Source organism: Terrapene carolina, unplaced genomic scaffold, assembly GCF_002925995.2.
Source record: "Terrapene carolina triunguis isolate 2854851 unplaced genomic scaffold, T_m_triunguis-2.0 Scaffold926, whole genome shotgun sequence".
In the NCBI taxonomy this organism is placed as follows: Eukaryota; Metazoa; Chordata; order Testudines; family Emydidae; genus Terrapene; species Terrapene triunguis.
In genome coordinates this window covers 5,765,519-5,792,662 of record NW_020665277.1, presented here as the reverse complement: position 1 = coordinate 5,792,662, position 27,144 = coordinate 5,765,519, and the positions used below count along the sequence as shown (strand labels likewise).

The following is a 27,144-nucleotide window of genomic DNA, read 5'->3' as shown; positions in this document are numbered from 1 at the left end:
TACACACTTTAAAAACTTTATTTATATAAAAAAATCATTTTGTTTTAAAAGCATTACAAGAGCGCGCGCAGGAATCAGACAAAGAACAGGTTCCCCGCACCCCACAACAAGGGGTGCAGAAGAGAGCAAAATAGTCAGTTATTGGTTCCCCGCTGCAGGTGCTAAAGCAGTCTGTGGGGGAAAGGAGGAGTTTTTGGTTCATCTGGAATTAAAAAAGGAATTAGTGTTTTACATACATAAGAGTTAGACCCCAGAAAGACAGCTTGGATTTGTACTTCAGTCCCTTCCAAGGGAAAAAGGCTGGAAGCGACAAAGGTGGGGTTAGAGAGGCACAGAGATCTCCCAGCCCAGACCTTCTCCCTTGTGTAGTGCATGCACAGTGGGGGGAAAATGAGAATCCCATTTGAGCACACAAGACTAGAGCAATCCAGGTCCAGTTTGTGGCCTTAAGGGGAGGCTTACAGTTGCACTGTATGCAGAAGAGGGGCTAGGAACGTCTTCCATGGGGAGGCAAAGACACACCCCCTTCATCAGAGCACCCATGGTTTCCCCTTCCACCTGGCTGAATGGGGTGGGGAGGCCAAGACCACTTGGTGTTCCCACCTAAGTCCCTGAAGCTTCCCAGTCTCAGCAGGCAATCCCATTATGTGCAGGCTGACAATGCTCTCCCTTCCCCACCTCACTGCAATGAGGATTTAGGTAGGACAGAGAAGCCCCTACTTATCCCCACAACCCAAACATTCCTGGGAATCCAGCTACCCCTTGTGTCCAGGGGAGGTATCAACACAGTAAGGCCAGAACCCCAAGTGGGGAGGAGAGCAGAAGCTAGTCTATGCCAGAGATCCCCAACTCCTTGAATCCAAACACACACCTCCTCCTCCTCTACCAGGCGAGCGGGCCTACGAGTTGGAAGAAACTGTTTCACAGTGGCAAAGAAAGGCACGTGTCGAGAGACCGACAGACACTGCTGCATTCACCCAATGTGTATGGGATGGGGATAGTAGTTCCAAGCCAGTTTTTGCTTCCTATCACCACCCGTCCCAATCCATCACCCCCCTCCTCCCAGCATACCCCAAGCCATGGCACCTTTCAGACTTAGGACAGTTAACGAAACAGTGCATCTCTTAAAAAACCCGACACCCTCTTCCCATCGGAGAGCCAGCCCTGCCCCTGCTACATACCAGGATCTTCTCCCTCACATCCCTCGCCACTGTCTCCCAAGCTGGCTCCTCTCTCAAATACCTGCCCCTGAACAACCCATCCGGATGAACACTCACCCAGGCCCCACTACAGAGTAGGAAGCAAAGTGATCCAATCCCCACCCTTGCACATCCATTTACACACCTCTCCTCCCCCATATAAGAGGCAATAGGCCAACCAAACAGAAGTCCACTCAGGACAGGACTTCCCCACAACCACCATCTGGCATCCAAATGCAATCAATCATGAGACAGGAGTATTGCGATTTCCCCCTCCCAGCAACTGCCAGTCCCTACCCCTCCCATCACCACTGCCTGGAATGTTCCTGTATTCCCAGCATCCTTTGTTGCAAAGTGATCACACACAAAAATATATTCTATAGGCTAAGAGGCAGCGGTGGACTTGGACCCCTGCCTCCAGGAGCAGAGCTGATGTCTCTTAAAGGAAAAGCAATCCCAGTACAACAGGGCTCCACTGAGATCCACCTTGCGCTGTGAGTGCAGCAGGAGATTGTGGCGTCAGAGGAGGAGTTCCTTGAAGAGCCTGCCTTAGTCGCTCCAGTGAGATCCCTCAGAAGTATTTGGTCTGCAGAAGTTGCTCTTGGAAGGAAAGATAAAAAGGCGTCCAAGGATCGAGGGGCAGCCGTCTACAGAAGGGAGTGAGGGGGCCCTGTCCGGATGTCCCCCACCCCCAGGCAGAAGGGGTGCAGAGGGCCAATCATTTGGCTGGGTAGTTGGCACAAAAAGAGTCCAGCAAAAGTAAGGTAAAAATCAGTCCATTCCACCACAAAGAAAGAGTTGTATATAACATACTATAAACCCAAACTGAGCGGAGGCAGGGAGGAGACTAGATCTTCTGCTGTGGAGAGAGAGAGAGAGAGAGAGGAGAAAAGGTTAGCACCGGGGGGGGAGAGGAGTTGTCACCAAGCAGGAGCACAATGCACACCAAGCAAAACAAATCAAGGTAGATTATGGTCACGGATCAGCAAGTGATTGGGATCTGGAATAGAGTATGATTTGACTGGCCAAGCACCACTAGATTGCCCAAGAAGGTTATCCTCCAGCTTCCTGCTGTACATGAGCAGGAGACTCAAAGCGAGTCTGGAACATACCATAGGGGGATAAGCCAACAGGTCGTCATCCTCCTCATGCAGGGAATCCTGCCTTTCATCCTCCTACAGACACACATTGTTAGTGGGGTGTGGGGAAGGATGCAAGACACAGGAAGGGGAAAAGGGACGCTGAGCTTGATGGGTTGAGGGGGAAGACGGGGACTGTCCAAGGCAGCAGATAGGGCAGAGCAGTAAAGCAGAGTCATCTGACACAGCCTGGGTTCTCTCCTTGGCTCCTTCCAACACAGAGGCCAACAAGTATCCCTCTTCCAGTTTGCCTGTCCTGACCACCTAGGTCCAGAGCCCTTCCCTCCCCACCTGCCCCAGGTTTCTGGGATTCAGGAGAGCAGAGCAGAAGTAGCAGGGGACTAAGGAGACTCGAGAGGGGTAGCAGGTCTTACCATCAACGGTGCTCCCTTCAGCGGCTCCACGTCGCCCAGGTCTCCAGACCGGTCTAGGGTCCTATTGTGGTCTCTCTCCTCCAGTGTGGTGTAGTTGTTGTCTGGATTAGGAGGACACATGGCAAGTGAGACAGACCCCTCCAACTAGCAGCTGGGAGTTTAGGCTGCATGAAGCTGGTAGTGCCGGTCAAGAGCTATTTACAATGATTTTCCTGACCCTTTACACATTCCCTCCCTCGCCAGTGTTAGCTGAGATCTAAGCAGCAGGACATGTTCTAGGCAGATCCCCACATACTCTAGTCTGTGTGTCTGTGCCATAAGCCAGCTGCCAGTTTCTTACCTGGTCCCATGTTGCTCATCTGGATCTCCTCTCGGGAGGATTTCTTATCTAGAGGGAAAGGACGGGAGTTTCAGACACCAGCCTCAAGGGTACTCACCCAGCCAGGCAAACTCTCAGGCAGCAGATAAGCTGGTTCATTGTTTGGGCTCACTCAGGCAGGCAAGAATTACCTAAGCCTGCGGTGAAGTCAGCTGGCTCACAAACCCAATGCAAGATGCTATAGGGCCTTTACAAACACCAGCTACGTTCTCAGTCTAACCCATGGACTGTTACGTTTGCTCAACACCTCTGACAATGTCTGTGCTCCAAACAGCTCCCAGTGAAACCACCAAGAGTGAGGTGCAGAGTCAGCTCTTGGAACACGGAGCCCACTAACTGCACTGGACAACACGTTGGGTTTTGCAGCAAGAGCAACTGAAGCAATCTGAACATAGGGGGTCAGCAGGTATGACTGGACTTGTGAGGGCTGCACGGCTGTCTACAGGGCGTGACATACCTGCTTTTTGGTTCCTGTCAATGAGGGGCAAGGTGCTGTCATCGAACGAGTTACCTCCCTGGCTCCGAGAGGCATTGTTTAGATTCACCTGAAACAGGAGAGGGGCCTGTAACATCCATGACCCCACACATCCCAGTTGCTAGATCACACACACATAGGTCTCTTAGGCCAGGTCTACACTATCGCGGTAGTTCGATGGCTGGCAATCGAACTTCCGGGTTCGATTTATCGCGTCTGGTCTGGACGCGATAAGTCGAACCAGGAAGTGCTCGCCGTCGACTGCGGTACTCCACCTCGGCGAGAGGAGTACCGCAGAGTCGACGGGGGAGCCTGCCTGCCGCGTGTGGACCGCGTCTGAACCGCGGTAAATTCGAACTAAGGTATGTCGACTTCAGCTACGTTATTCACGTAGCTGAAGTTGCGTACCTTAGATCGAATTGGGGTGTTAGTGTAGACCAGGCCTTAGCCTGCGACACCAAGATACCTAGGCCTCTACAGCTGGAGCTCAGCAATAGCAGAATCTGGACTGATCCAAGTGTGCTGCCCTCTAGCGTCTGAAGGCCTGAAGAGAGGTCAAGCCCATCCCAGGGAAGTCTGGGTGCCGCTGACAGGAGAGGTTCAATATGCAGTGGAAGACAGGATTTGGCCTGGTGAATAAGCTTCTTTGCATTTTGACTCTTCTGCAAGGAGCTGTGAGAATAGCTGTCTATCAAGGGGGAAGTTTAGTGCCATCTAGGAACTTGCATGTGTATGTGGGATCCAGTATCTGAGCACCTCAGATACTGATCTCACACTAATCATGAAGCCCCATGGAAAGGCAGGACGTGCCCATCCCCATCTATCAAATGGGAATCTGACAGGGATTAAAGCCAGAATTCTAAGATCCGTTCCTAGAAAAGTAGCCAGATTGTCCGGAGTTCTCAGCACCCAACAGTATCTATTGAAAACAAGAACCTTCCCAGCCGCACTGAGAATGGGAGCTGCTGGCTTCCAAGTAACTGGCCCCACATGACTTGCCGAAGGTCACACAAGGAGAGCTGGGAACTGAACCCAGATGTCCAGAGTCCCAGGCCAGCACCTTAGCCACAGGATGGCCTTCCTCTCCAGGATTTTATATAAACACAGCTAGGATTTTGGCCCACCATGAGGCAGCAGGGCTACTGGGGGCACCAGGAGGGCAGGGCCAGCTTGTGTCCAGAAGGTTGCCCACTGCTCATCAGCAACAGGGAAGGAGTCTAAACATGAAGCATTATTAGAAACATGCTAAAAGGTCCAGTGGAGTTCCAAATACGAACCTTGTCTCTTCCCACCCTCTGAAAGCCAATGACCCCTCACCAACAACCTCCCAGTCACCTCAGGTACCTGGAAGTCAGATTTCTTCCATCCTTCCTTCTCCAGTGGCTTCCGCAGTTCCTTATACCCCCAAATTGTCTGCAAGACAAGGGCAGCGGCTCGGACTTCCCTCTCTGATCTGTTCCTGGAAAGAGCAAGACAAGAATGTGAAGATGCAGTACGGGGTAATATCCAGTCCCCTCTGGAGTCATGCATGAAAAGACAGAGGGTGGGGAGAAAGGGGGCAGGAAGTCTCAGGCAAGCTTCCAGCATATCCTTCCCCTGGGACACACCTACCCAGATTTGTTGATCAGCACCAGCTTCTCGATGCCCTGAGTCTCACGCAGTTTTTTGGCGGCCTCCAAATTGTCCACAATGACCTCGTTGATGGTGTTCAGGATCGACACCACCGTGTCCTCAGACAGGTTCTTGGCTGGGGTCTGCTGCCCGCCTGGCAGGTTCTTCACTAGGTTGGGGATGGCATGTTTACCTGGAGTGGGGGCAGGTGGGAGAATCAGGTCAGTCACAACTGGATCAGAAGGCATGAGGAACACTAAGCAGCCAGATGAATTGGGAGAGCCACGCAGGAGGGAAGATGAGTCGAGAGGATCATCCGGGATGGACAGAAGTGTTTGGTGATTCTTGGTTCTGATGCCTTTCCCCCTTCCTCCACAAAGCCTACTGGAGGCATTCTGGAAGATAGCACAGCACCCCCTGCCTCATGTTAGACGTGATTGCGGTCAGAGGAATGGAACAGAAGTCTGCAGTTTCCAGAGGAACGAGGGGCATCACAGTACCCTTGAGGTGGCAAGAGCAACAAGCAAGAACCATGACAACTCCTGGCTGATGCAGAGACAAGACATGCCCTCTGAGTGGAGTGCAGTTGGGGGTGGGGGAGGGGAGCAGCTACAGAGCAGACATTGCCTCCACAGCTCTTACCTATCAGTTCTTTGTTGCGGGAATCCACTGCCAGGTTACGCAAGGCGCCGGATGCTGCTTTCACCACCCGCTCACTGTCGTGGGTCAGGAGATCAGCGACAGCAGAGAGCCCCTTTTCCTGGCGCAGCGCCGAACGGATGTACCGGCCATACTGCGGGGGGACGAGAGCAGGGTGCCACGGGGTTACAAGAGAAGGCAGAGGACCGGTCCCCACTGACAGCATTATGCCTTCCCCCACTTCTATCTCTAGGGCTGGCACCCAGCCCCATACATGCTTCCACTGAGTCACTCCCTCCCTCCCCCAACACTAAGCAAGGAGGGTCCTCCCCAGGAGGCCTACAGGAATCATCCCACCCAAGCAGTCTGGTATTGAACAGCCAACACTAGATGCTACCAAGGTGGGCAATGCGCCCCAACAGCCTAATCAATGCAATACTACAACCGAGCAGAAGTGTCCATTATGGCGCTTCTCACACCTTCATCTGACACAGCTAGTGTGACCACATCAGAGACAGGATACACTGCTGGAGAGACCATTGCCTGACATTTGTATTGCAGGGAGCATGGCAGAGGCCTCAACCAACTCAGGAGTCCACTGTACTAGACATGTGGCAAGGGACAGTTCCCGTCCCAGAGAGAGTTTGAGCCAAGAATACAATCCACTATGCAGTTATGGGCAACTCAACCGTGGACTAGAGAAAGTTGCATTTAATGCTGGGTCAATAGTCTGAAAAAGGAAAGCAGAGGCTCCCCAAGAAGCTAGGCCCCATAATAAGCTATGTTATTCAGACAGCTTGAAGCAGCGTCTTGCATGTGCTGTGCAAAGGCGCAGATAACTAGCTTAGCTGGCCTTCGGCATCTGACTCACAGCTGCGGGACTCAAGATTAAAGACACTAAGCACCCCTTTGTGGGACACAGAAGTAGTTGTGGATGCTCCACGGGTCGGTGCATCCCTGCGCCGCAGATCAGAGATTTTAGGCAGCAGTGCTTGGTTGGGGCATGCGCACGCAGCAGCTGTCTCGCGGTGTCGTTGGCGCCTCTTGTAGCACGCACACAACCCGACCCACCTCCGTTCCTTCACCACCGAAGAGTCAGATAGCAAATACGCCAAAGCAGAGGGGAGGAGGGTGGGCAGTGGAGTATCCACACGGGGACACATCTTGAAGAACTACCGTTACTGCACAAGGTGAGTAACTACTTCTTCGAGTAGTAGCCCTGTGGATGCTCCACAGTGCCCCCCTGTGGATGGTAGGGGCTTCGGAGTTACCATGCTCTCAACCACTACACATGTAAGGCCAACTATGGTGTCTGACATAGCACCATGGGTGCTGGCATAGTGTTTAGCAAAAGTGTGCTCTGATGCCCAGATGGCAGCTCTCTCTCTAGCTCTAGATCAAGGGGACATTGTTTAGGAAGGCTATTGATGTAGCCATAGCAAGTGTAGAATGAGATCTGACGCCTGAGGGATGCTCTTTATTGTGTAGTTGGTAGCAGGTTCAGATACAGGTGGAGATCCATTTAGCTAGTCCCTGGGTCGATATTGCACAACCCTTTGATTGTTCTGTTGTGGAGATAAAGAGTCTAGGTGATTTCCAGAAGGGTTTGGTTCTGTCTAAACAGAATGCTATGGCTCACCTGACATCCAGTGCGTGGAGGGCAGCCTCCTGAGAATCCCTGCGTGGTTTAGGGTAGAATGAGGGTAAGTATCATTTGCTTTATGTGGAAGGATGTAGCTACTTTCGGCAATAATTTCAGGTGAGGTCGTAGCATGATTTTGTCTTTGGTGACTACAGCGTAGGGAGGTTCAGCCATCAGTGCCCCTATTTTGCTGACTTTTCTGGTTGATGTGATGGCCACCAGAAACACGACCTTCACTGACATATGTAGGAGAGGGCCGGTTGCTAGTGGCTCATAGGGTGGTCTGGTGAGACATTTGAGTACATGATTCAGGTCCCATGGTGGTGTAGGTTGTCGGACTTCTGGATATATGTTTTGTATACCCACTAGGAAGCATCTCGTAATTGGATGAGCGAAGGCTGACGTCCCCTCTGTCTTATTGTGAAAGGCTGTAACAGCTGCTAGATGTAATTTAATTGAGCTTATGGTCAAGACAGATTCTTTGAATTCTAATATAGTAGATAGAGGCGCCGTGACCAAATCTGTTTGTTTTTGTTGGCACCACATCAAGAATCTCTTCCACTTCTGGAGGCAAGTATTTCTAGTGGTAGATCGTCTGCTGTTTAGTAATCTCTGTTTCACTCTTTCTGAAGTCTAGTTCTCCATTTTGAAACCACATAGGAGCAATGCTTGAGGTGGAACTTCTCCGGACTGGGATGGAGTGTTTGGCCCTTTTTCTGTGACAGAAGATCCCCCATAAGGCAAGTGTGTGTGGAGCACACACTGCCAGGCACAGCAGGTAGGGGAAATCAAGTCTGAGCCAGGTGGGGACAATCAGGATGTGTGCTCTGTTGGTCCGTATCTTGTGAATCAGTCGCAAGATTAAAGGTATCGGCAGGAATGCATACAGGAGTGATGCGTTCCACAATATGAGGAAGGCATCCCCTAACTATTTGGGTGTTAGACCTGCTCTGGAGCAGAAGAGAGGGCACTATTGGTTAGCCCCATTTCTGGAATATCATTGAGGACATTCATGTATTTCCCATTTGTGTTCCTCTGAGAAGTGTCTGCTGTTGTGTTCCGGCACCCCGGTTGGTAAGATTGCCGTGATGTTTATGTTGTTGCGGATACACCAATTCCATAAGTTCAGGGCTTCTGTGCCTAGAGAGTGGGAGCAAGCTCCTCCTTGTCAATAGATATAGAGCATGCATGTGATGTTGTCGGTTAGTATGTGAATTGATTTGTTCTGTAGGATTGGCAGGAAGTCACGGCATGCGTTGTGTACTGCTCTGAGCTCTAGGAGGTTGATGTGAAGTTGAGTTTCCATCACCGACCATAGAATATCAGTGTTGGAAGGGACCTCAGGAGGTCATCTAGTCCAACCCCCTGCTCAAAGCAGGGCCAATCCCCAGACAGATTTTTACCCCAGTTCCCTAAATGGCCCCCTCAAGGATTGCACTCACAACCCTGGGTTTAGCAGGCCAATGCTCAACCACTGAGCGATCCCTCCCTCCACTTGCCCTATATGATGTGCTGGTCCAAATCAGCGCCCCAACCTATCAGGGATGCATCTATTGTGATAGTGATGGAAGGTCCTGTTGAAAGGGGATGCCCGTACAAACATTTTCTGGTTTCATCCACCAGTGTAGAGATGTGAGGACCTTTGGAGGCAATGTGACTCTTGCTTAGGTTGTGTTTGCTGGGCATATACACAGTGCTCAGCCAGCCCTGAAGACAGTGCATGTGGAATCTTGTGTGCCTTACGACGAAAGTCGTGCCCCCCATATGTCCCAGGAGCTGAAGGCAAGTCCTCACAGATGTTTGTGGACTTGTGGTGATCGTGGAAATGAGTGTTCATTGTCATGAACCTGTGGTTTGGTAGTATTGCCTTGGTTTGTACAGAGTCGAGGTAGGTGCCTATGAACTCCAGGTGTTGTGTCGGGGTTAGAGTAGATTTCTTTGAATTTATCTGCAACCCCAGTTTATGGAACAGCTCTATGGTTATTTGTACCATGTGTGTCGCCTCCTCCCAGGTCATACCTTTCAATAGGCAGTCATCCAAGTACGGGAAGATACAACACAGAGGGGTGCTGAAGTGTGCAGCTACGACCGCGAGTGTTTTTGAAAAAAAACTCGAGGGACAGTGGAGAGGCCGAAGGGTAGGACTCTGTACTGGTAGTGGTTGGATCCTCCTGTGAACCTCAAGAATCGTCTGTGGGCCAGATGTATGGTGATATGAAAATATGCATCTTGAAGGTCAAGGGCTGAAAACCAGTCCCCCTGTCTAGTGCTGGTATGATTGTGGCTAATGTGACCATTTTGAACTGCGGTTGTGGACAAATTTGTTTACCTTCCGGAGATCTAAGATGGGTTTCCATCCACTGCTTTTCTTTTTGGTGAGGAAATAGTTTGTGTAGAAACCCTTCCCTTTGTATTGATTTGGAACTCGTTCCACAGCACCCAGATACAGGAGGTGGTCCACTTCCTGTTGTAGGAGGTGCTCGTGAGAGGGGTCTCTGAAGAGGTACAGGGAAAGGGGGAGAGTGGGTGGTATGGAGAGAAATGGGAGAGCATAACCAGATCTTATGATCTCCAGTACCCATTGGTCCATTGTTATAGCTGTCAAAGTGTGGTAATATGGGCGTAAGCCGTGGCAAGAGTGTCCGATAGCGCTTAGTCTGGGGGAGGTCATTCAGACTCTCGACCAAGACTTCAAAACTGAGGTTTGGTTATGGATGATTGAGAAGACGGGGCCTGATGTTGCGGGGCTCTGTCTTTGAGGACGTTGTTTATTCTGATTATGGTCAAAATGCCACTGTTGTTGGGGGTGAAAAGATGCGTCTTTTTCTTTGATATGGTGTGTATCGGCATCGTTTGTTAGGTAGGGTGTATATGCCTAAGGTACGTAATGTGGCCTGAGAGTCCTTTATTGTATGTAAACCTCATCTGTTTTTAGAGTAAAAGAGCTTTTCGCTGTCAAAGGGAAGGTCTTCACCTTCAGCTGTAGTTCTTTCAGGATTCCCGATGCCTGCAACGAGGATGCTCTGCGCATCACTACTGCTGTGGCAGTTGTTTGTGCGGCTGTGTCTGCCACATCCATTGAGGCCTGTAGAGCCGTGCGAGCCATTATCTGTCCCTTGGTCATGATGGCCTTGAGCTGGGGACGTTTATCTTCAGGAAGATCCTCCAAGAATTCCTGCAGTTTGCCATAATTAGAGAAGTCATAATTTGCCAAGAGGGCAGAATAGTTCACCACCCTGAATTGGAGTGGGGCTGAGGAGTATATTTTACGACCAAAGAGGTCTAATCTTTTTTGTTCCTTGTCCTGTGTGGAACAGAACTGGGGTTGCTTGCTGCGGTGATTGACAGCTTCCACCACTAGGGAGTTGGGCTGTGGGTAGGTGGAAGAGAAAGTCCATGCCTTTAGCTAGGACGAAGTACTTTTTGTCAGCCCTTTTACTGGTAGGTGGTGCTGATGCAGGTGTCTGCCATATGGCCTCCGCAGGCCTCGTTATGGCTTCGTTAATGGGGAGAGCAATCTTGGCTGCAAATCCTCCAACCATCCGCCTCAGCCGTCTGTGCAGCTTCTCTTGTACCTCCTCTAGTGTGATCTCCTGGCTGACTGCCACCCTGTTTTGGGAGGTCGAAGCTCACTTCCTTGAGGTTTTGGAAGGCTGAGGATTGCCTTTGTCAGAAGTTTTGCTGGTCTGTGACGGAGTTGTTGGTGTCTCCTGAGACGGCTGCAGGGACTTTTCCATCATAATCATTTTAATGTGGAGATCTGTCTCGCCATGCCCTCGCTTTTAGATTTGTACAGTGATTTCATTTCTGGGGGATAGGAGTTTCCGCCAGGCAGCGGACACAAGATGCGTGGCCATCAGAGACAGACATTGCTTTGTGGTAGGAGTCGCATCTCTGAAAACCAGGTGAGCCAGGCATATTGTGTCCGATGATTTTTCCCGCAACTGGGACGTGAAATGTGAAGAAAAATGTAGAAATTGGTTAAAATGAAAACAATTTTTACTGCTAATCTAAGAAACTAAAACTGAAGGGAATGAAAAAGAAAAATCTCTCTCCCTCCACCCCCTGCCGCCCAAATAACTGGCTAACTAAACTCTAAACTATAAAAGCTAAAACTACCATGTAAACTATTTTCTTTTCTAAAGATTTTCAAAGCGGCAGCACTGCCACTGAGCTGCGTCTGCAGCTGAGGACTGTATAGAAGGAACTGAGGGGGTCGGGTTGTGCGCACGCTACAAGAGGCGCCAACACCACCTCGAGACAGCTGCTGTGCGCGCACGCCCCAACCGAGCACTGCTACCTAAAATCTCCAATTTCCAGCACGGGGACGCACCAACACCTAAAGCAGAGCACCCACAGGGACACTACTAGAAGAAGAAATAAGAGCTCCTGATTGGTCTTCCCTGCAACATCACCCTCTGTCACATCTGTCTCTCACCTCCTACAGCAGGAACTGCTTAGCATTCCTGCATGAGGCTTAACCTCAGAGAGAGCCCACCACCAGCTTGTGCAACCACTTATATTGCACACTAATACAGAGTTGATGCCAAGAGCACAGATGGCTGAAGACACTGGGCAGAAGGGGAGACGTTGGCATTTATGCTGAAGGAGTGCCCAGGCATGGCTCCGGAGGGAGGGGTATGTGCTAGAATTAGCATGTCTCTCTCCATGACATTACTAGTGTCTTTGACGCCGGGTTGGTCCCAGTAATGAGTCTGGGAGTGGGACATGGCTCCTACAGCAGCTTTGATGCCATGGTAATGCTGGAAATCATCAGTTACACCAATGCCCAGGGGCCCCAAAAAACCACCCCCCCCCCCCCCCCCTGCCGCGGCCACCTCCGGCGGGCGGGGCCCCCCCCCCCCCCCCCCCCCCCCCCCCCCGCACACCTGGTCTCCGGCAGAAGCCCCTGCGCTCTCCACCCCCCGCACCCCCTGTCCTGGCAGAAGCCCCTGCACCCGCATCCATACCCTATCCTAGGCAGAAACCTTGGGGGTGCCAGGGGAAGCCTGATTGCCCCCCCCCCCCCCCCCCCCCCCCCCCCCCACACCCCCCCCGCAAAAGCGCAGGGGTGACAGGGAAAGCCCCAGCACCTGGACACCCCCCGCAGCAGCCCTGGAGTAGCGCTCTCACCGCTGCAGCCCTAGGGCCAATGCACAAGGACAGAGGTTCTTGGGGCTGCAGTGGGGCGGTGGACCCTGGGTGGAACAGGGGTTGGATCCGGGAAGGGGCAGAAGGGCCCCCCTCCCCCACTTGCTCTGGCCCAGGAAACCTTAATCTGCCTCTGAGTGCCTGGCCCCCCTATGCCAGTACTGGATGGATGATCCCTCCTTTCTGATGTGCCCTAGCCCCACCCAGTTCCAAGGCTTCATTCTCTCCTCATTTTTAAGATCAAGTTCCCAGTCTGTCTCTCCTTGGAAGTGACTCACCGTCCAGCGACCAGCACACAGGTTCTGGATGGCTCCTGCTGAGGCCTCTAGGATGGCAGGGGTCTTGCTCTCCTTCAGCAGCGAGATATATATCCGGACTACTTCTGGTTGGAAGAGGAGCTCATACCCTAGAAAGCGAGACAGGGAGTAACAGGTAAGGCTTATCCGAGAGGTTCATTAAGTAACCGAGTAAGCAATGGCCTATCCAGTAGGTTAGACAATTGACACAAGGTGTAGGTTTTGCCTCTCCCCTTCCCAAGTGACTAGAAGTATAAGAACTGGATCAAACCAGTTTAGTTTTTAAACCATTGCCCCACAGCACTGGAAACTCGGACAGCACAGCACTGTGGGTGCCACTCCTGCACTAGCCCAGACAGTTACTTCCGTCAATGAAGTGTTGTTCTGCAATTCAAGCAGCAGAGCACTCAGATAGGTGCTAGAATAATTTTTAAAACCTAACGGTGTTACTAATAAAGGGTAAGGTTTAGCCGTTTGATGCGGAGTGGCCCTTTAAGCCAGTGCTCTTACACCAGGCCAGATTTAGGTGACGTCATGGTCACAGCAGCCAGCCACAGCAGTGTCTGACAGCTTGGTACAGGGAAAAGAGGGAGGACTCAAGCCTCATCACCAGTAGATACTCTTGGCACCTACAGAGCTAGTTCAAGCAACTGTAATGTTTACAAAAGCCTTTCCTGCCTACACATGAGCACAGCAGGGACACTTCAACAGTGTTCACAGCCACAACTGCACAGAACAGGTCTTCAAGCCAGATCAGCTGGAAGTGCTGGTGTTGCAGTGACATCCAGGTGACATTAAGCAGAGGGGTTTGGTCTCCGGTCCTGCGAAGTGCTTTACTGAAAAAGACTCTGCACCCTGATCAGTGGGTATACAAGTCTCATGAGAATCTGTTCCTTTGTTTGGAGTAGGGCTGGTGAAGTTTAATTTGAAAATTTTCTTTTTTTTAAAACGGCCTTTTTGAAAGCCAAAGTTTCTGCAAAAACGTTTTCTGAATTTTCTCATTTTGTCAAAAATGGAGTTTAGGTTTATTTCTTCTCCACACCTCATTTTCCAGTGGGGAACAGAGAGAGAAAGCCAAAAGTTCACAGATGTTTGAAGAGAGTTTTGAATTTTTCAAAGAGTTTTCACTCCATGGGTTTCAAACCCTCCACCTTTCCCAACCAGTTCTAGTTCTGAATGCCTGCAGCTCCTGGAGTTTAACACTCACTATTTGTTTTACCAAAAGGTGTAATGTGCACAGAGTCTTCCTGGTTTCAAGAGAATCTGGGACATTTGCCAATACCATTGCTGTACTTGTTTTGCACAGCAGGGAAGTTAAAGTTAACAGTAGCTACTGTACACTCGCCATGACAAAGGTATACCTGTTATCGCCCTTACCTTACCCAAGTCATGTGTAGCTCCAGTCACCCTTGGTGCTTTTCTGCTTCCCCCACACACCCCAAATCACCACAGTATCTGAGCACCTCATACTAATGTATTTATGCCCAACACCCCTTGAGAGGCAGGGTAGTGTTGTTATCCCTGTACAGATTGGGAACTGAGACCAAGTTACTTTCTCAAGGTCACAGTATGGCATAGCAAGAAATTGACCAAGTCCTAGGCTAGTGCCCTGACCACTGCACCATCCTCCCTCTTATAAGCCAAGTAGGAGAGGCTCTTCCCAGAACTCGTGTGTGTCATGGCTTTATTACACTAGGCAGCATTTATATTCATGTAATTAGTTGTCTGTATCTCCACCCCTCGTAAAACTGGTCTTTTATTTAACTGGCTTCTATTTAATGGAGTTTGAGATAAGATCAGCAGGCGCTGGGGGATGAGAGACGGGTAGACCAAATGCACCAGGGAGTATACCTTTTGCAGGACTTGTTCTTTTGGGAAAGTCCACTGTATCAGCACCAGGCTCTTCTAGAGGTTTTTTGCCTTCAAAAGGAATGAAAGTAGTGAATACAAGGTATTAGCATAGCTTATTCCACCACCTCCCAGCCAGATTACTCATTACACTTGCTCCAATTAGTGAGAGAATCAGAATAACTCTAGAGGTGCTGTTGGGACAGAGTGGGCATCTCCTACAGAGAGCATTCCTTAGCCAGAGTTGTGAACATCCACCCCACATGCACCCACTGGGAAGTGGGCAGAGGAGAACACCCAAACTAACATGTAAGAGGGAAAAAGACAAGAGTGTACTCACCTCTGGAGAACCACTCATCTATTGGTGAAGCGGAGAGAAGGACAGGAGAGAGAGGAAGCAGGAGAGGAGAGATACCAACAGGATCACAGGGTGGTTTGGCAGGAAAGCAAAGGGGAAGGGGGGAGGAAGAGAAGAGAAGAGATGGGAAAGGCTTGAAGTTAGTGGCGATCCTTCTGTCATTTCCCTGACAACACAGCATATCAACCCAGCACAGGGCCCTAAATACCAAGGGCTAGAGATACAGGCAGGGCAGTCTCACTGCTGTCACAAGAGGTCTTGAGGAAAGCAGTGATTTAGCCTTCTTGCCAAAGATTGTTAGTGCATGATAAGAAGCCTCATTTTCCTCCTCACTAAGACAGGCTTTACCTTTGCCTTTCTTGGCACCAAAGCAGCTGGCAGCGTGGGGCCCAGCATTGTTGGCGGGGTTAAGAGGCATTTCCTGGTAGCGCTCAGCGTGCGGGATCTCACGGTGGACTTGATACGATAGGTTCCGCAGCAGGCAGACACAGTTCTCGACCAGCTGAAGGGGGGAGAGAGTGTCATTTACAGTGAGACACAGCTGGCTTACCGGTCACCTGATACTTCAGAGCCATAAGGGATGGTGTGGAGGTTCAGAGGTCACAGGGAGGAAGGGGCAACTGTTACCTGGCTTAGGGCAGTAGCTCTCCAGCACTTCCATGCTTCAGGCTACTGCTTAAGAGGATAATTCCATCATTACCTCCCCAGCCTCAGATCCCCCACCCCACTGCTTGATCCTTAGATTGTGCTTTGCTCTGTGGGCACCAAGGGCTCAGTCACCTGCTGGCAATCAACCCATGGACCAGTGTTTGGATACCATGAATTCAGAGCAGCCTCTACATCCAAGCACAGAAAGATCAGTCCAGGCTTCAAACCATTCTGAAACTCAGTCCCCACCCCCACCTTCAAAACATCAGGTGGCTCCAGAATCTCTCCTCCCCTCCCGGCCCTAGAAGGAAGCGGATGCTGAAAAGGAGGAAGGAGTGTCACAGGAAGGAAAGGCAGTGACTGAAGACAAGTCAGTAGTACATCTCTTCCTAAAGGCACTGTCAGAAACAAAAGCAAAGCCAGATGCCAGCACCGGCACTGCTTTGGCCCCCACAGCATGCTCCCATCTACTGGGGATGGGACCGTGTTGCTCCATTACCTTGCTGTTGCAGTCTTTCTGGCCAATCTCCGACTGGACAATGTATATCAAGGCATCCACCAACCCGTCGCACTCACGCAGTTTCCGACGAGCCTCGCTCCGCTCAGAGCTCACGTTTCTAGAGGGAAAGAGAGCACTGGAGGGTGAGACGGCCACAGTGGCAGCACTTCAGAGCATCAGAAGGGCTAGATTGCTCTCATGTTCCTGCTCCCCACCAAGCTGAACCACCCAAGTCTCTCCCTGACCTAGAGAAGAACTGAGCTAGACAAGTAATAAGAGGCACACCAGGGACTATCATGCATCGGAGAGGCGATTAATACCTTCTCATCACCAGCACTACCACTGCCATGCAATTCTGCCTTTAGTCATCCAGACACCAAGTCTGGTAATAGCCCCTTCCCTAAAGAGCTATGGTGAAGAAGCAGCCACCAGCCTCCCGAAGGTGGGAGGGAAATTCCAGTTACAGCACAAGCTCAGCCTGAAGTGCCACAGGCTCAGATGCCCCCTTCCCATCGCCGCTCCCACAAATACCTAAGGCAGCCAGCGGTGTTGGTGAGCACCGACCCCCACTCTATGTGGCGTGGCTTGGAGTCCTCGTTGGGCTCTTTCTCCCAGCCGGAGCGCGGGATGATGACCTCGTCAGTGAGGGCATGCAGCGCGTGGTCCACAATGGCCATCTTTATAGAGTCATGAGAGGAGAGATTCCACAACGTCCCTGAGACGGAGCACATGCAGCCAGTGAGACCAAGGCACTACACAGGTCCCCTTCCCCAGCAACCACTCCCAGACCACCCATTACCTGTGATGACCTCAGTGAGGTCCATGTCACGGGCCTTGCGCAGCAGCCGCACCAGGGCAGGGACACCATCGCAGTTCTTGATGGCAATCTTGTTGTCCTGGTCTCGGCCAAAGGAGATGTTCTTAAGGGCCCCACAGGCCCCATAGTGTACCTCCTTCTTGGGGTGGTCCAGCAGCCCTACCAGCACCGGAATGCCCTTCAGCTTTCGCACTTCCGTCTTCACCTTGTCGTTGCGGTAGCACAGGTGCTGCAGGTAAGCCGCCGCATTGGATTTGACCGCATCCAGGCGGAAATTCAGCATGGCAATCACCTCAGGCAGCTCTGGCTGGCGCCAGTTGGCTGGCAGGGGCCCTCCCTTCCGCAGGCTGTCCAGGCTCGCCAGGCTGCCACGCTCATGCTGGGCCAGTGGGGCCCAGTAGTACTGATCAGGGGCCACCTCATCCACCAGCATATCCTCATAACTCCTGCAGAGGAGAGAGGAATGGAGTTAGAAAGGGGAACAGGGCATAAGCTCCATGAAGGGGAGCGGACCTCAGTCTCCAGCCCCTAGTGCTGGGAAACAGCAGAATCAGAGAGGTTAACACCAGACGTTCCATTGAGACACTGGGACTCTGAGAATGCTAGAAACCCTATGCCTCTGCACAGTAGTATCAGCATCCCCTCATACAGGCCCCCAGGACTAGAGAGCTCTTTCCCTCCGTCTTCATGGTTCTTAGCTTCTACAATGAACCATTTCCACTGACAAGTAGGGTGAAGGAGGCCAAATGTGGGTTTGTCGTCTGCTAGGAGCTGGACTGTGGCCAGCCAGGTCCACACCCTCTTCCCTTCAGCCCTTCAACCTAAGCCATGTGATGGGAGCAGCTTCCTTTGCCTGGACAGATAAGTGTACAATAGCATGACATTGCCCAGGGCAACTGCAGCTACTCTTTCCCCTCTACCCTTTGGGGCAGCATCTTACTAGGCTTATGGTGCCTGACTCAACAGAGCCCTAATCTCAGTCAGGGCACCTGGGTGTTACATCAGTATGTCATGATTATCCTCAGAGACCCTAAAAACACAGAAGCAGCAGCTCTACTTTCTTAAACAGGGATGGGTCTGCTGAACAGTTCCATCCTCTGGCCACTAGAGGGCAATGTAAATCCAGATAAGTCAGAGACGGAAACAACCTATTAGGTCATTAAGCCTGCTCTCCCCATACTAGTGAAGGATCGCTCCTATTTAGTATTCTCCAGAGCCTCGGCCAGGCTGGTTCTAAATGTTTCATGCAAAGAGGACTACAGTATTACAGAGTCATTAAGTGGGTACAGACTCCTGTTAGTAGCTGGGTCAGATTTCAAGGGTACCCAATTCCTATGGGACACAATAAATAGTAATAGTGATGCTGCTGCTGCTGCATCAAGACAGTCAATTCCTCCTTTTCCCAGGAGTCATTATGTAATGACTTTGAAGATACCAACGCGCACCGCTTAAGCGCAAAATTGCTTTTGACAAAATACTTTGAGAAGCCAAATGTGGACAGAGATGTTTTCACATAACTAATGTCGAAGTGTTCACCCCATCAACTGGTGTGTGTGGGGGAGGGGAGGGGGGGAAGGAAACGACTTAAAAAGCAAAACAAAAAAAATATTCTCCCTGAACAGAATGTGGCTCTGATCCTGGCCTAGGTGCTAATGCAATACAAACAAAATTACAGCGTTCCTACATGGGGACCAGCAAGGGAAAAGCCTATACGAATGTTAGCACTGGAGTGGGACTCTGGAGGAGATTTCACATCAGTTCCCAGTCCTGGCACAGACACGGTCACCCTGGCCAAGTCTCTGCACATCTGGGCTACCCCTCTTCTGCAGAGTGGAGAAAATACTTTTCTCCCATACTTTGATTTGGTCTGTTTAATCACACGACAGCCCTAGTTTGTTTCAATCCCTACAATGTTGAAATTAAATTGATCATCCCAGGCACAAAAATATACTCCTACTTGCCTGCCCTTTTATTATGAGAACAGAAAAGGTATTTGTCAAGGAACACAAATGGACAAAAGTGATTTGCCCATTTACTTGGATTGCAGATCTAAGAAGCCTAGTTTAAAAGTAAAGCCAGTCTTAAGAGGCGCTGCAGTAAGAGGCTGCTTAAAATGCCTTGCATGTGCAGTACCCATACAATGCAGTGTTCACACAGGTGTCAACCAGGCCTGAAACATACCAGCACAGTTATGTCAGTATAAGCACTAGTAGAGACATACCTATACTGACAAGAACTTTTATACCAGTATAGTTTGTCAGAGAACTAGTGTAAGCTATGCCTGTAGAAACCACTCTCTGTCATGCTGTACAAGCTGCACCTACACTAGGAGGGCTTGCCTGCAAAACTGTTCTAGGTCCTGTACCTTGGATCAGCATTGCCTAGAGGAGTATTTGACTGATCGTGCACTTGTCTCTTTGCATCTGATCATGCATAGGACATGCCCACTCTTACATTACAACCATGGATTATCTGAAGGGTTTCTGATTCCACTCACTGGTGAGCATGCTAGATATGTATTAGCCAGAAGGAGTAATGGTCTGATCAGTGGTACAGCTTCAGGTCAGACCAGTTACTCCTGTTGGGGTGGCAATTCTGTTTGAGAGTCACCCTCGGAAGCCATTTTGATTGGCAAGTTCTGGTCAATGGAGATTTTGTTGCTTCGCCACCATCAGTGGTTACCCTGCAATCCTGTGCCCCACAGCCACGTGCCATGGTGACAGGGTGGACAGAGACTGCAGAGGGTGACGTGGCAGGCAGTGACAAAAGGCTGAAGCTCTAGCGCCGCAACACCTGATCTCAGTGACAAGCCACACGGTAGACCGTTTGTTCCTATGCCATGGCTGTGGTCAGGACGGAGTACTCCTTAACGGTTACATCTGCTAACCGCAGTTCAGCTAAGTATTAAGCAGCCACCCTCAGTTGGGCTGCATCAGGACACTGGCAGTTCTGAATGCCTCTTGCTACTGTGAAAGGTCAACTTGTTTCTATTGACTCAGGACAGTCCAAGTGTTTCCATGGGAAAGCGAAGGAGGAAAGAATTCATCATCTACAGCGCTTTGATCTCATTCAGTTTAGCATGCTGAGATTTTGTGCGTGCTTAACAAGTTGCAACTAGACATGCAAGATGGACCCATGTCCGTCATGGCTGATTATAGCCAGTAGAGACACTTGGGGGGGGGGGGGGGGGGGGGGGGGGGGAGGAGAGAAGAGAAGGGATTGTTAATGGACTTCCTTCAGGAGGGCAATTCGCCAAACACACTTCAAAGTAATGTTTAGGACCTTGCTCAAAACAAACATCTTGGGGCTGTTAATCTTGCCAGGTACCATCCCCAAAAGTGGTAGATTTGAGACAAAAAGGTAATTGAGATAGTGGTGATGAGCCAACTCCAACAATGCTTGGATTCCATGGATTTCTGTGATCTTTATCAGCCAGTCTGTGGATAAAACAGAGCCTGTTCCACAGCTGGGGAGCTGGAGGACAAGGGCATGGCAGCCATACAGATTCTGCAGTTTGTGACACCAGTGATGACAGAGTACTGCTAGCTGCCAGGTGCAAGGATGCTGACATGAAGCGACCTTTCAGTGAGTTCAGTCCTTCCCAAATGAGAGCCCATGGGGCTGTGCTAGGAGATTGGGGCATGCTCTGGGGAGAAGAAGCAGAGCTCATCTAGTGCCCCTTCCTGTTTGGTGTCTGCATGAAGCCACCAGGGAGCTTGAGAGCCCGTTGCAGGTGCTGCAGAAACCCCAGGACACTTGTCTATATCATTCCTTTCACTGAGTAAGGATCTTGCAGCCTCCCGCTCCTCCCAGACTGACAGAGTGGGGGACCTGGAGGGAAGAGAGGCTGCTGCTCAGCCTCGATAAGGCATCAAGATGCCAGAGGCCAGAATGGCTGCAGACCAGGCTGCTCAGAAAAGGTTTCTCATTGCCAGTCCAGGCTCAGGACTAGCAAGTTTGATCCCTCTACGCTGAGTGGCAGGGCTTCTAGCCTTTGGAATTCGTTCCCCTTGGCAGCCCAGAGCCAGAGCTAAGTGACCTTCAGGGCTCAGAGAGATGCGAGTGGGGTTAACGGGATGCTGAACCAGGCCTTTAGTTTCATTCTCTGCAATCAAAGACCAGCTCTACAGCAACATGCATGCTAGGAATTTTACTGAGCATTCAGCTTTGGGGCTCAGATCCCCTCAGACACAGCAGCCCCAAGGCAGTGAGTAAACCTAGAGAGTCTCAGCTCAAAGGAGCCAAGACACTTGCACAAAGCCAAAGCCTTTCCACAGTGGTTTTTTTTTTTTTTTTTTTTTTAAATAAACACACACACACACAAGCAGGTTGGAGCATCAAATACTTAGATAATATTTAAGTGCAGGCAACAACTTCCTGTGGGGCTGTTCCTGTCTGGTTCCCTTCCTCACATTGGCTCCTCAGTTTATTCTGAGTAATAGTACACTAGCAGCCCTTCTAGGACAATACAGTGTCACAGACGCAGCAATGGCAAACTTTTATAGGACCCCAGAGTGCAGTCATCCAGTCAAAGCAACACTTGGCTAATCAGCTAGGGAAGTGACTGATCTGCACAAGGCACAGGGGAACCAACTGCTATTGTCAGATTTGACCGCTTCTCCCCCACAGGGTGTTCCTTCAAGGGGCTGTGCAACCCAAGTCAGCCACCAGCCCAAGAATCAATCCTCCTCCAGCCTGAAACCTCACATCCTAGGATCCCAGCTCAGTGGTAGCTGCAAGTTTAAGCCAACACGGCGCTGAGAAGTTGGCGTCTACATCGATTCACAGCAACAATGGATTTGGTGCTGTTGTGCAGTGGCATGAACCAAAATGCAGCCTTTGCTATCAAACTATTATTTTGTTCAACCCAAGCAGACTCAGGCTATAGGGCCAGGCTCAGAGGAACAGAAACCCCTGCCAAACTGGCAGGGCACATCTTGACACAATGCAAAGGGGGCGGGGGGAAAGAGAGGAAACCAAGGAGTCGCAGGACTCAGAATCAGTCCCTGTCTCCCTCATTAAACTTTGCCCACCAACATCAAAACCATGGGGCATGCTATCAAGAGACAGTATATCCAGAACAAAACCCTCTGGACAGCGCATGATAGCTCTGTAGAAGTCATTGCTGCAGGAGGTTAAATGCTGCAACTGCGTAATTTTACAGTCAGCTAGATGCCAATTGGGCAATCTATGACAATTAGGCTCCGACACAGGAGTAATAACCACAGCCCCAATACACACACAAGCTATTAGTAGTTGCCTCATGGAGGTACACACCTTTGTTGGAATCACCCACTGCTGGGCACTAACGGGGGGAGGGAAGGGGCGCACAATACTCAGAAGACAAGTGGTCTGCGACAGTGCGTAAAGCCTGCTGTTCCTACCTGAGTCGACGCCTGGGGTCTGAGGGAGTCCCCGCCCGCCTGGCAGTGCCATAGTCCGGCATCATCCCATAGTCCATGTCTTCGTAGCCAATGCTGCGCTGGTCGTCTTCCAGCCCATATGGCTCTGGGTGAAAGCGGTTCAGGTCCACGTTGCTCCCCCCTACCCGCACCTGTGGCTGGGGACCGTAGATATCCTGACGGCTCGGGGCCCGGTAGCCATCCATGGCGGGACGGTAACGTTCATCGATACGGGTCACACGGGACAGGCTGCCATAGCTGTGGTCGCTGCCAGGGTAGCCGTCCTCATAGGGGCGACCGTAGCCATCTGGGTAGTGATAGTTACGGGGGAGTGTGGCGGTGCCAGGCTGGCCCAGGTAGCTGCCAGGCCCCCCGTTGCCATTTTTACGGAAGTTCCTGTCCACTGTCTGGATGTAGTTATTGGAGACAGGAGAACCCTCCACAGGCAACCCATCCGGCCCAACGGGGACCTGCTGTACTGTCCGCGTGGTCACAGTCTTCACCACCTTCTTCACCTGAAGAGATGGGGAAAAGGAGATGCTCTCAGATTACAAATGCAAGGGCTGCGGATGTCCCCTAATCATCCCAACTCCCCTACTATCTCAGGCCTGGACTCCCTGAGCTCTGCTTGTGCCCCTCCATCTTGACCAGTCGCCCTCATCCCCAGCCTTCATTAACAGTGCTACAAAAACATGCAGGATAGAAAGTTTAGTGCATATGCCGTCTCACCAACCCCAGGGGAGGGGGGCCAGATCAACACTACTGAAGACAAGACAGTCCCCTTTCTTTTACTGTCCCCCTCACCGTGGTCTCTGTGCGCCGGGTGGTCCCATCATCAGATGTCTCCACTGAGACAACAGACATGGCACCCTCTGGGTCCTCCTCCATGGTATACGTCTCCTCCACAATCTGGCCTGGGTCCTGCATCCTGGGGATCGTGCTGTAGAGGAGGTGGCTGCGGTCCTGGGATGAGGGAAGAGCACACCAAGTCAGCCCAGATTGAGACCAGTGCCAGCTCCCACCCACAGGAAACAACATTTGTGACCTTAGCTCTACCTGTACCGTCTAGGCAAGGATGCACTGAGCCATCTCCTGGGTAGAGCAGCATTTCCAAAACAGTGGGTCCCAACCCACCAGTGGGTTGTGGGAAGAACCTAGGTGCGTCACCTGTCATTGCCCCCCATCCTCACGGGCCCCAGAAGCTCCCTCAACCCCATTCTAACTGTTGCTAGGCTGGCACAGTAGGCAGAAGCAATGGTGGCCAGACCAGGGGTAGGGGGGAAGCCAAGCAGGGTGCTCTCCTCAGCTTGATGCAGGGGGAAGATTAATTGCATGGTCCCCTTGTTGGGAGGGAGATATATGTGTCAGTTGGGAGGTGGTGCATAAAGGAAATAAAAGGATCTCAGAGCCTGGAGGGCTGTTCTGTGTTTCCTGTTGGATCCGGTCTTCCATTCTCATTTAAAGGAGTGATGACTGAACTACATGGGTGTAGCAGGAGCCCTTGGAGAGTTCTCGATCCACAACACGGTCAGGGCAGGGAGGGGGGTCCCCCCCCTTTAAATGGAAACCACTGGCTACAAGGAAACTGGTCCTGTGCTGCTGCTGCCCCCCACCCCCATGTACGTAGTTGACCGGAGAGCCCAGCTCTCCAGCACACAGGCCAAGCCCCATCCCTCCAGCTGCCACTACATGGCACGTGGCCTAGAAGTGAAATGGGAGGAGTGCCCAGGATGAAGGGATTTCTGGTAGCGTTTTCTGCCGAAAGTCAGAAAGCATCTATCCAGAGGAGAGAGGCTTCCCTGGCATCACTCTTGCTTGCTGGTGGCTGCAGAGAAAGTACCACGGCACAGAGGGGTGGGGAAGCCTTGCCAGCAACACCTAGAAAGATGGGTCCCTTCCACAAAGAGGAAAGACCAGCCACTGAGCCCCTGAACTCAGGCCTTGCCCCCTCACCCCCAACAAGAGGTCCCAGCTCTTCCCAGAAGTCCTTTACCGGTGGTCCGTTGAGTTTCAGATCTGGAAATTTCTGCCTCTCCAGGTCAGCATCGCCCAGGAAACGGCCGTTCTGAAACAAGCCACATCCGCTCATTATAATGCTTCCTTATCCATTGCCTCCGATGCATCGTCCTGTTGCCTCCAAACAAGAAAGGCCAGGCCCCATGCCCTTGGGGTTAGTGCCCCACTCCACCTTGTGAAGACTGTACTGACTGCCTCACACCCTAGTCTCAGCTCCAGACTCAGCAGCGGCCAATTCCAGTGCCCCAGAGGTTAGCAGCAGGTAGAGGTGGTAAGAGCAGCCAGGACGATTCCATGCCCTGAGATCTCAATGCCCTTGGTGAAGTGACAAGATCTGGGCATGGTGCTGCAAAGGTTGGTGCTACACAGCCAAGCAGGAGACTAATGCTGTTCCCCAGTGCAGTCTGGGGAGTCCCCAGGAGGAGTTAATAAGCAGCCATCTCTAGTGCTCCACCCTCCAGACATCCCAGTGCTCCACATGGCTGCCAGACTATTCAGAACTCTATGTACCTCCTACCAGAAGGGCTAACGCTCCCTTCTGAGCACGCACACCCCAACTCCACCAGGGAGAGAAGAGACAAGACATTTCACATCTTCTTTTGATGTGGAGCCACAGGCCACCAGATGACACATCCCAGGATCTCAGGGAGATTAGAGGGAACAGCGTGGGGAGTCAAAAGCAGACCACAGAGCATAATGGCTTTTCACTGCTTATGATCTTCACACACACACACACACACACACACTCACACTCACTTCTCCTCCCACTTACGGCCCAGGGAACTGTTCCCCCCGCCTTTGAAGAATATAAATCCCAGCTACATTGGAGTTAGACAAGTGGACGTTTCTCTCAGTAGCACCAGTATCCTCAGCCAGATAACCAAACCCTCTATGCCCAACACTGCCAGTGCAGCTGTCCTCTGGCCCTTTAAAACAGGGCACAGAGGGTCTTGACTTCTACCCCTTAACAAAACCCAACAGACAATAGCCACAAGAGCAGAAAGGAGATCAAGCCAGATCCACCGCAGCAGGGAGTACAAGTTAAGAGCCCTGGTGACTCAGGCAGACTCTTCCCTCATCCCCTCCTGGCACTTGCCCTGTCCCATTTGACTACTCCGTGTTTAAAGGTGGAGCCTGGGACTTCACAGTAGGGTACTGAACCCCCCGGTCTCTCCCAGGATCATGCAGGTGTGTGTGGCAAAGTCATTTGATCTCTTGGTCTCAGTCCCCCATCTGGAGCGATGGGGATAACAGCAGCTCTGCCTGCCACACAAGGCTAGGGGGTGGATAAATACATTGAAGATTATGAGATACCCAGATACTTAGACAGTGGGGGCCACATAATCACAACATCGCCTCTAGATTGGTGCAGCAGCAGATTCTTGGGGGGAGGGGGCGCGCACGCACACTTAGCTAGAGCCCAGACTGCCACTCAAAGCCCCCTGTGAGAGTTCTTGGACTCTGCCAGCCACATCCCCAGGGTGGGCACTTTGCAAAACAGGCGTCACGTCACCAGGTTAGAGAAGATACCAGGCAAGCACCCCAGGAGAGCAGAGATGCCAATACCTCCTGCCTAACAACTAGTTACAGGGCCTTTGGGGCAAGGGAGCCAGAGGCCCCTGGTTTTCTGTGCAGGGCTGCACCTGTCATGGAGTCCCAATCCACGAGTCTACAGCACTATGGAGATTGGCTCATATATCTGTTCCCCAGCACACTAATCCTACATTCAGATGTATGGGGAGCCCTCCATGAATCAGTGAGGGGGTCAAGCAATGCCACCTCACACCCCCAGACCTGCAGTTCATCTGGCAAATTCTTACAGCAGTTACTCAAATCCATTAGGTGTGGAGACAGCTCCTCTGGGAGGGGGCAGGGCAACTCTGATAGGAGCCAGACACTCCTCCCGCATCCACCATAGTTCATGCAGGAGCAGCCATAAGGGCTCTGCCGAGCCCCACGTGCCCACCTCTCCCCAAGGGGGGTTTACCTGATGCCGGCGGGTGAGGGTGCCGTTGGCCATCGTCTGGCTGGCGTCCTGTGGGGAGACCCGGACGCGCTCCAGCTGCGCCGAGACGTGGCGCCGCTCCTCCTCCAGCGCCCGGGTCAGCTTCTCAAACTGCGCCTCCTGCTCCTTGACGGAGGCCAGGATGCTGGCAGTTGACTCCACTTCCGAGTCGTCCATGGTGATGAGGGCCCCACACGGGGGGAGGGGGAGGGAGGGTGTAGGGCACGGGGCGTGTGAGAACACCAGGGTCAGACGGGTGAGGGGGGAGAAAGAGGGGAAGGAGCCCCTCACTTCATGACACAGTTGAGGGAAGGAAGGAGAGAAGAGATCAGAGGAGACAGATGAAATATCAATCCCAAGGCCAAGTTCTCTCAGCACTCAAAGAAAGAGCAAATGTCAATTCTGCCACCCTCCCCAGTGGACAGTAGCGGCTGGCCAGCCCAGGGCAACTGTCCTGCCATACATGGCAGAGTGTCACCTCTACTACAGGTAGCCATGTTAATCTGTATCAGCAAAAACAACAAGGAATCCTTGTGGCCCCTTAGAGACTAAGATTTATTTGGGCATAAGCTTTCGTGGGCTAAAACCCACTTCATCAGATGCATGGAGTGGAAAATGCAGTAGGTAGGTATAAATACACAGCACA

At 51.5% G+C, this 27,144-nt stretch overlaps 1 protein-coding gene across 5 annotated transcripts in view; it reads right to left on the bottom strand.

The window, feature by feature from the left end:
• The window catches only part of CTNND1 (catenin delta 1), a 55,688-nt gene continuing 28,544 nt past the window's right edge, over positions 1 to 27,144 (bottom strand). For 3 of the 5 annotated variants that reach the window (XM_026661154.2, XM_026661158.2, XM_026661160.2), the window contains 18 exons: positions 26,481 to 26,788; positions 24,471 to 24,542; positions 23,282 to 23,440; positions 22,460 to 22,992; positions 17,058 to 17,521; positions 16,790 to 16,973; positions 16,259 to 16,376; positions 15,460 to 15,613; positions 15,094 to 15,111; positions 14,757 to 14,825; positions 12,888 to 13,015; positions 5,820 to 5,970; positions 5,178 to 5,370; positions 4,911 to 5,025; positions 3,549 to 3,636; positions 3,053 to 3,100; positions 2,713 to 2,813; positions 2,159 to 2,374 (listed from right to left, as the gene is read on the bottom strand). In XM_026661154.2, coding sequence (XP_026516939.1) covers positions 2,159 to 2,374; positions 2,713 to 2,813; positions 3,053 to 3,100; positions 3,549 to 3,636; positions 4,911 to 5,025; positions 5,178 to 5,370; positions 5,820 to 5,970; positions 12,888 to 13,015; positions 14,757 to 14,825; positions 15,094 to 15,111; positions 15,460 to 15,613; positions 16,259 to 16,376; positions 16,790 to 16,973; positions 17,058 to 17,521; positions 22,460 to 22,992; positions 23,282 to 23,440; positions 24,471 to 24,542; positions 26,481 to 26,675 — 3,006 coding nt within the window. In that variant the 5' untranslated portion in view covers positions 26,676 to 26,788. Of the gene's footprint in view, positions 2,059 to 2,158; positions 2,375 to 2,712; positions 2,814 to 3,052; positions 3,101 to 3,548; positions 3,637 to 4,910; positions 5,026 to 5,177; positions 5,371 to 5,819; positions 5,971 to 12,887; positions 13,016 to 14,756; positions 14,826 to 15,093; positions 15,112 to 15,459; positions 15,614 to 16,258; positions 16,377 to 16,789; positions 16,974 to 17,057; positions 17,522 to 22,459; positions 22,993 to 23,281; positions 23,441 to 24,470; positions 24,543 to 26,480; positions 26,789 to 27,144 lie in introns of those variants that run through there. The other 2 variants (XM_026661156.1, XM_026661157.1) reach the window with 2 other exon arrangements.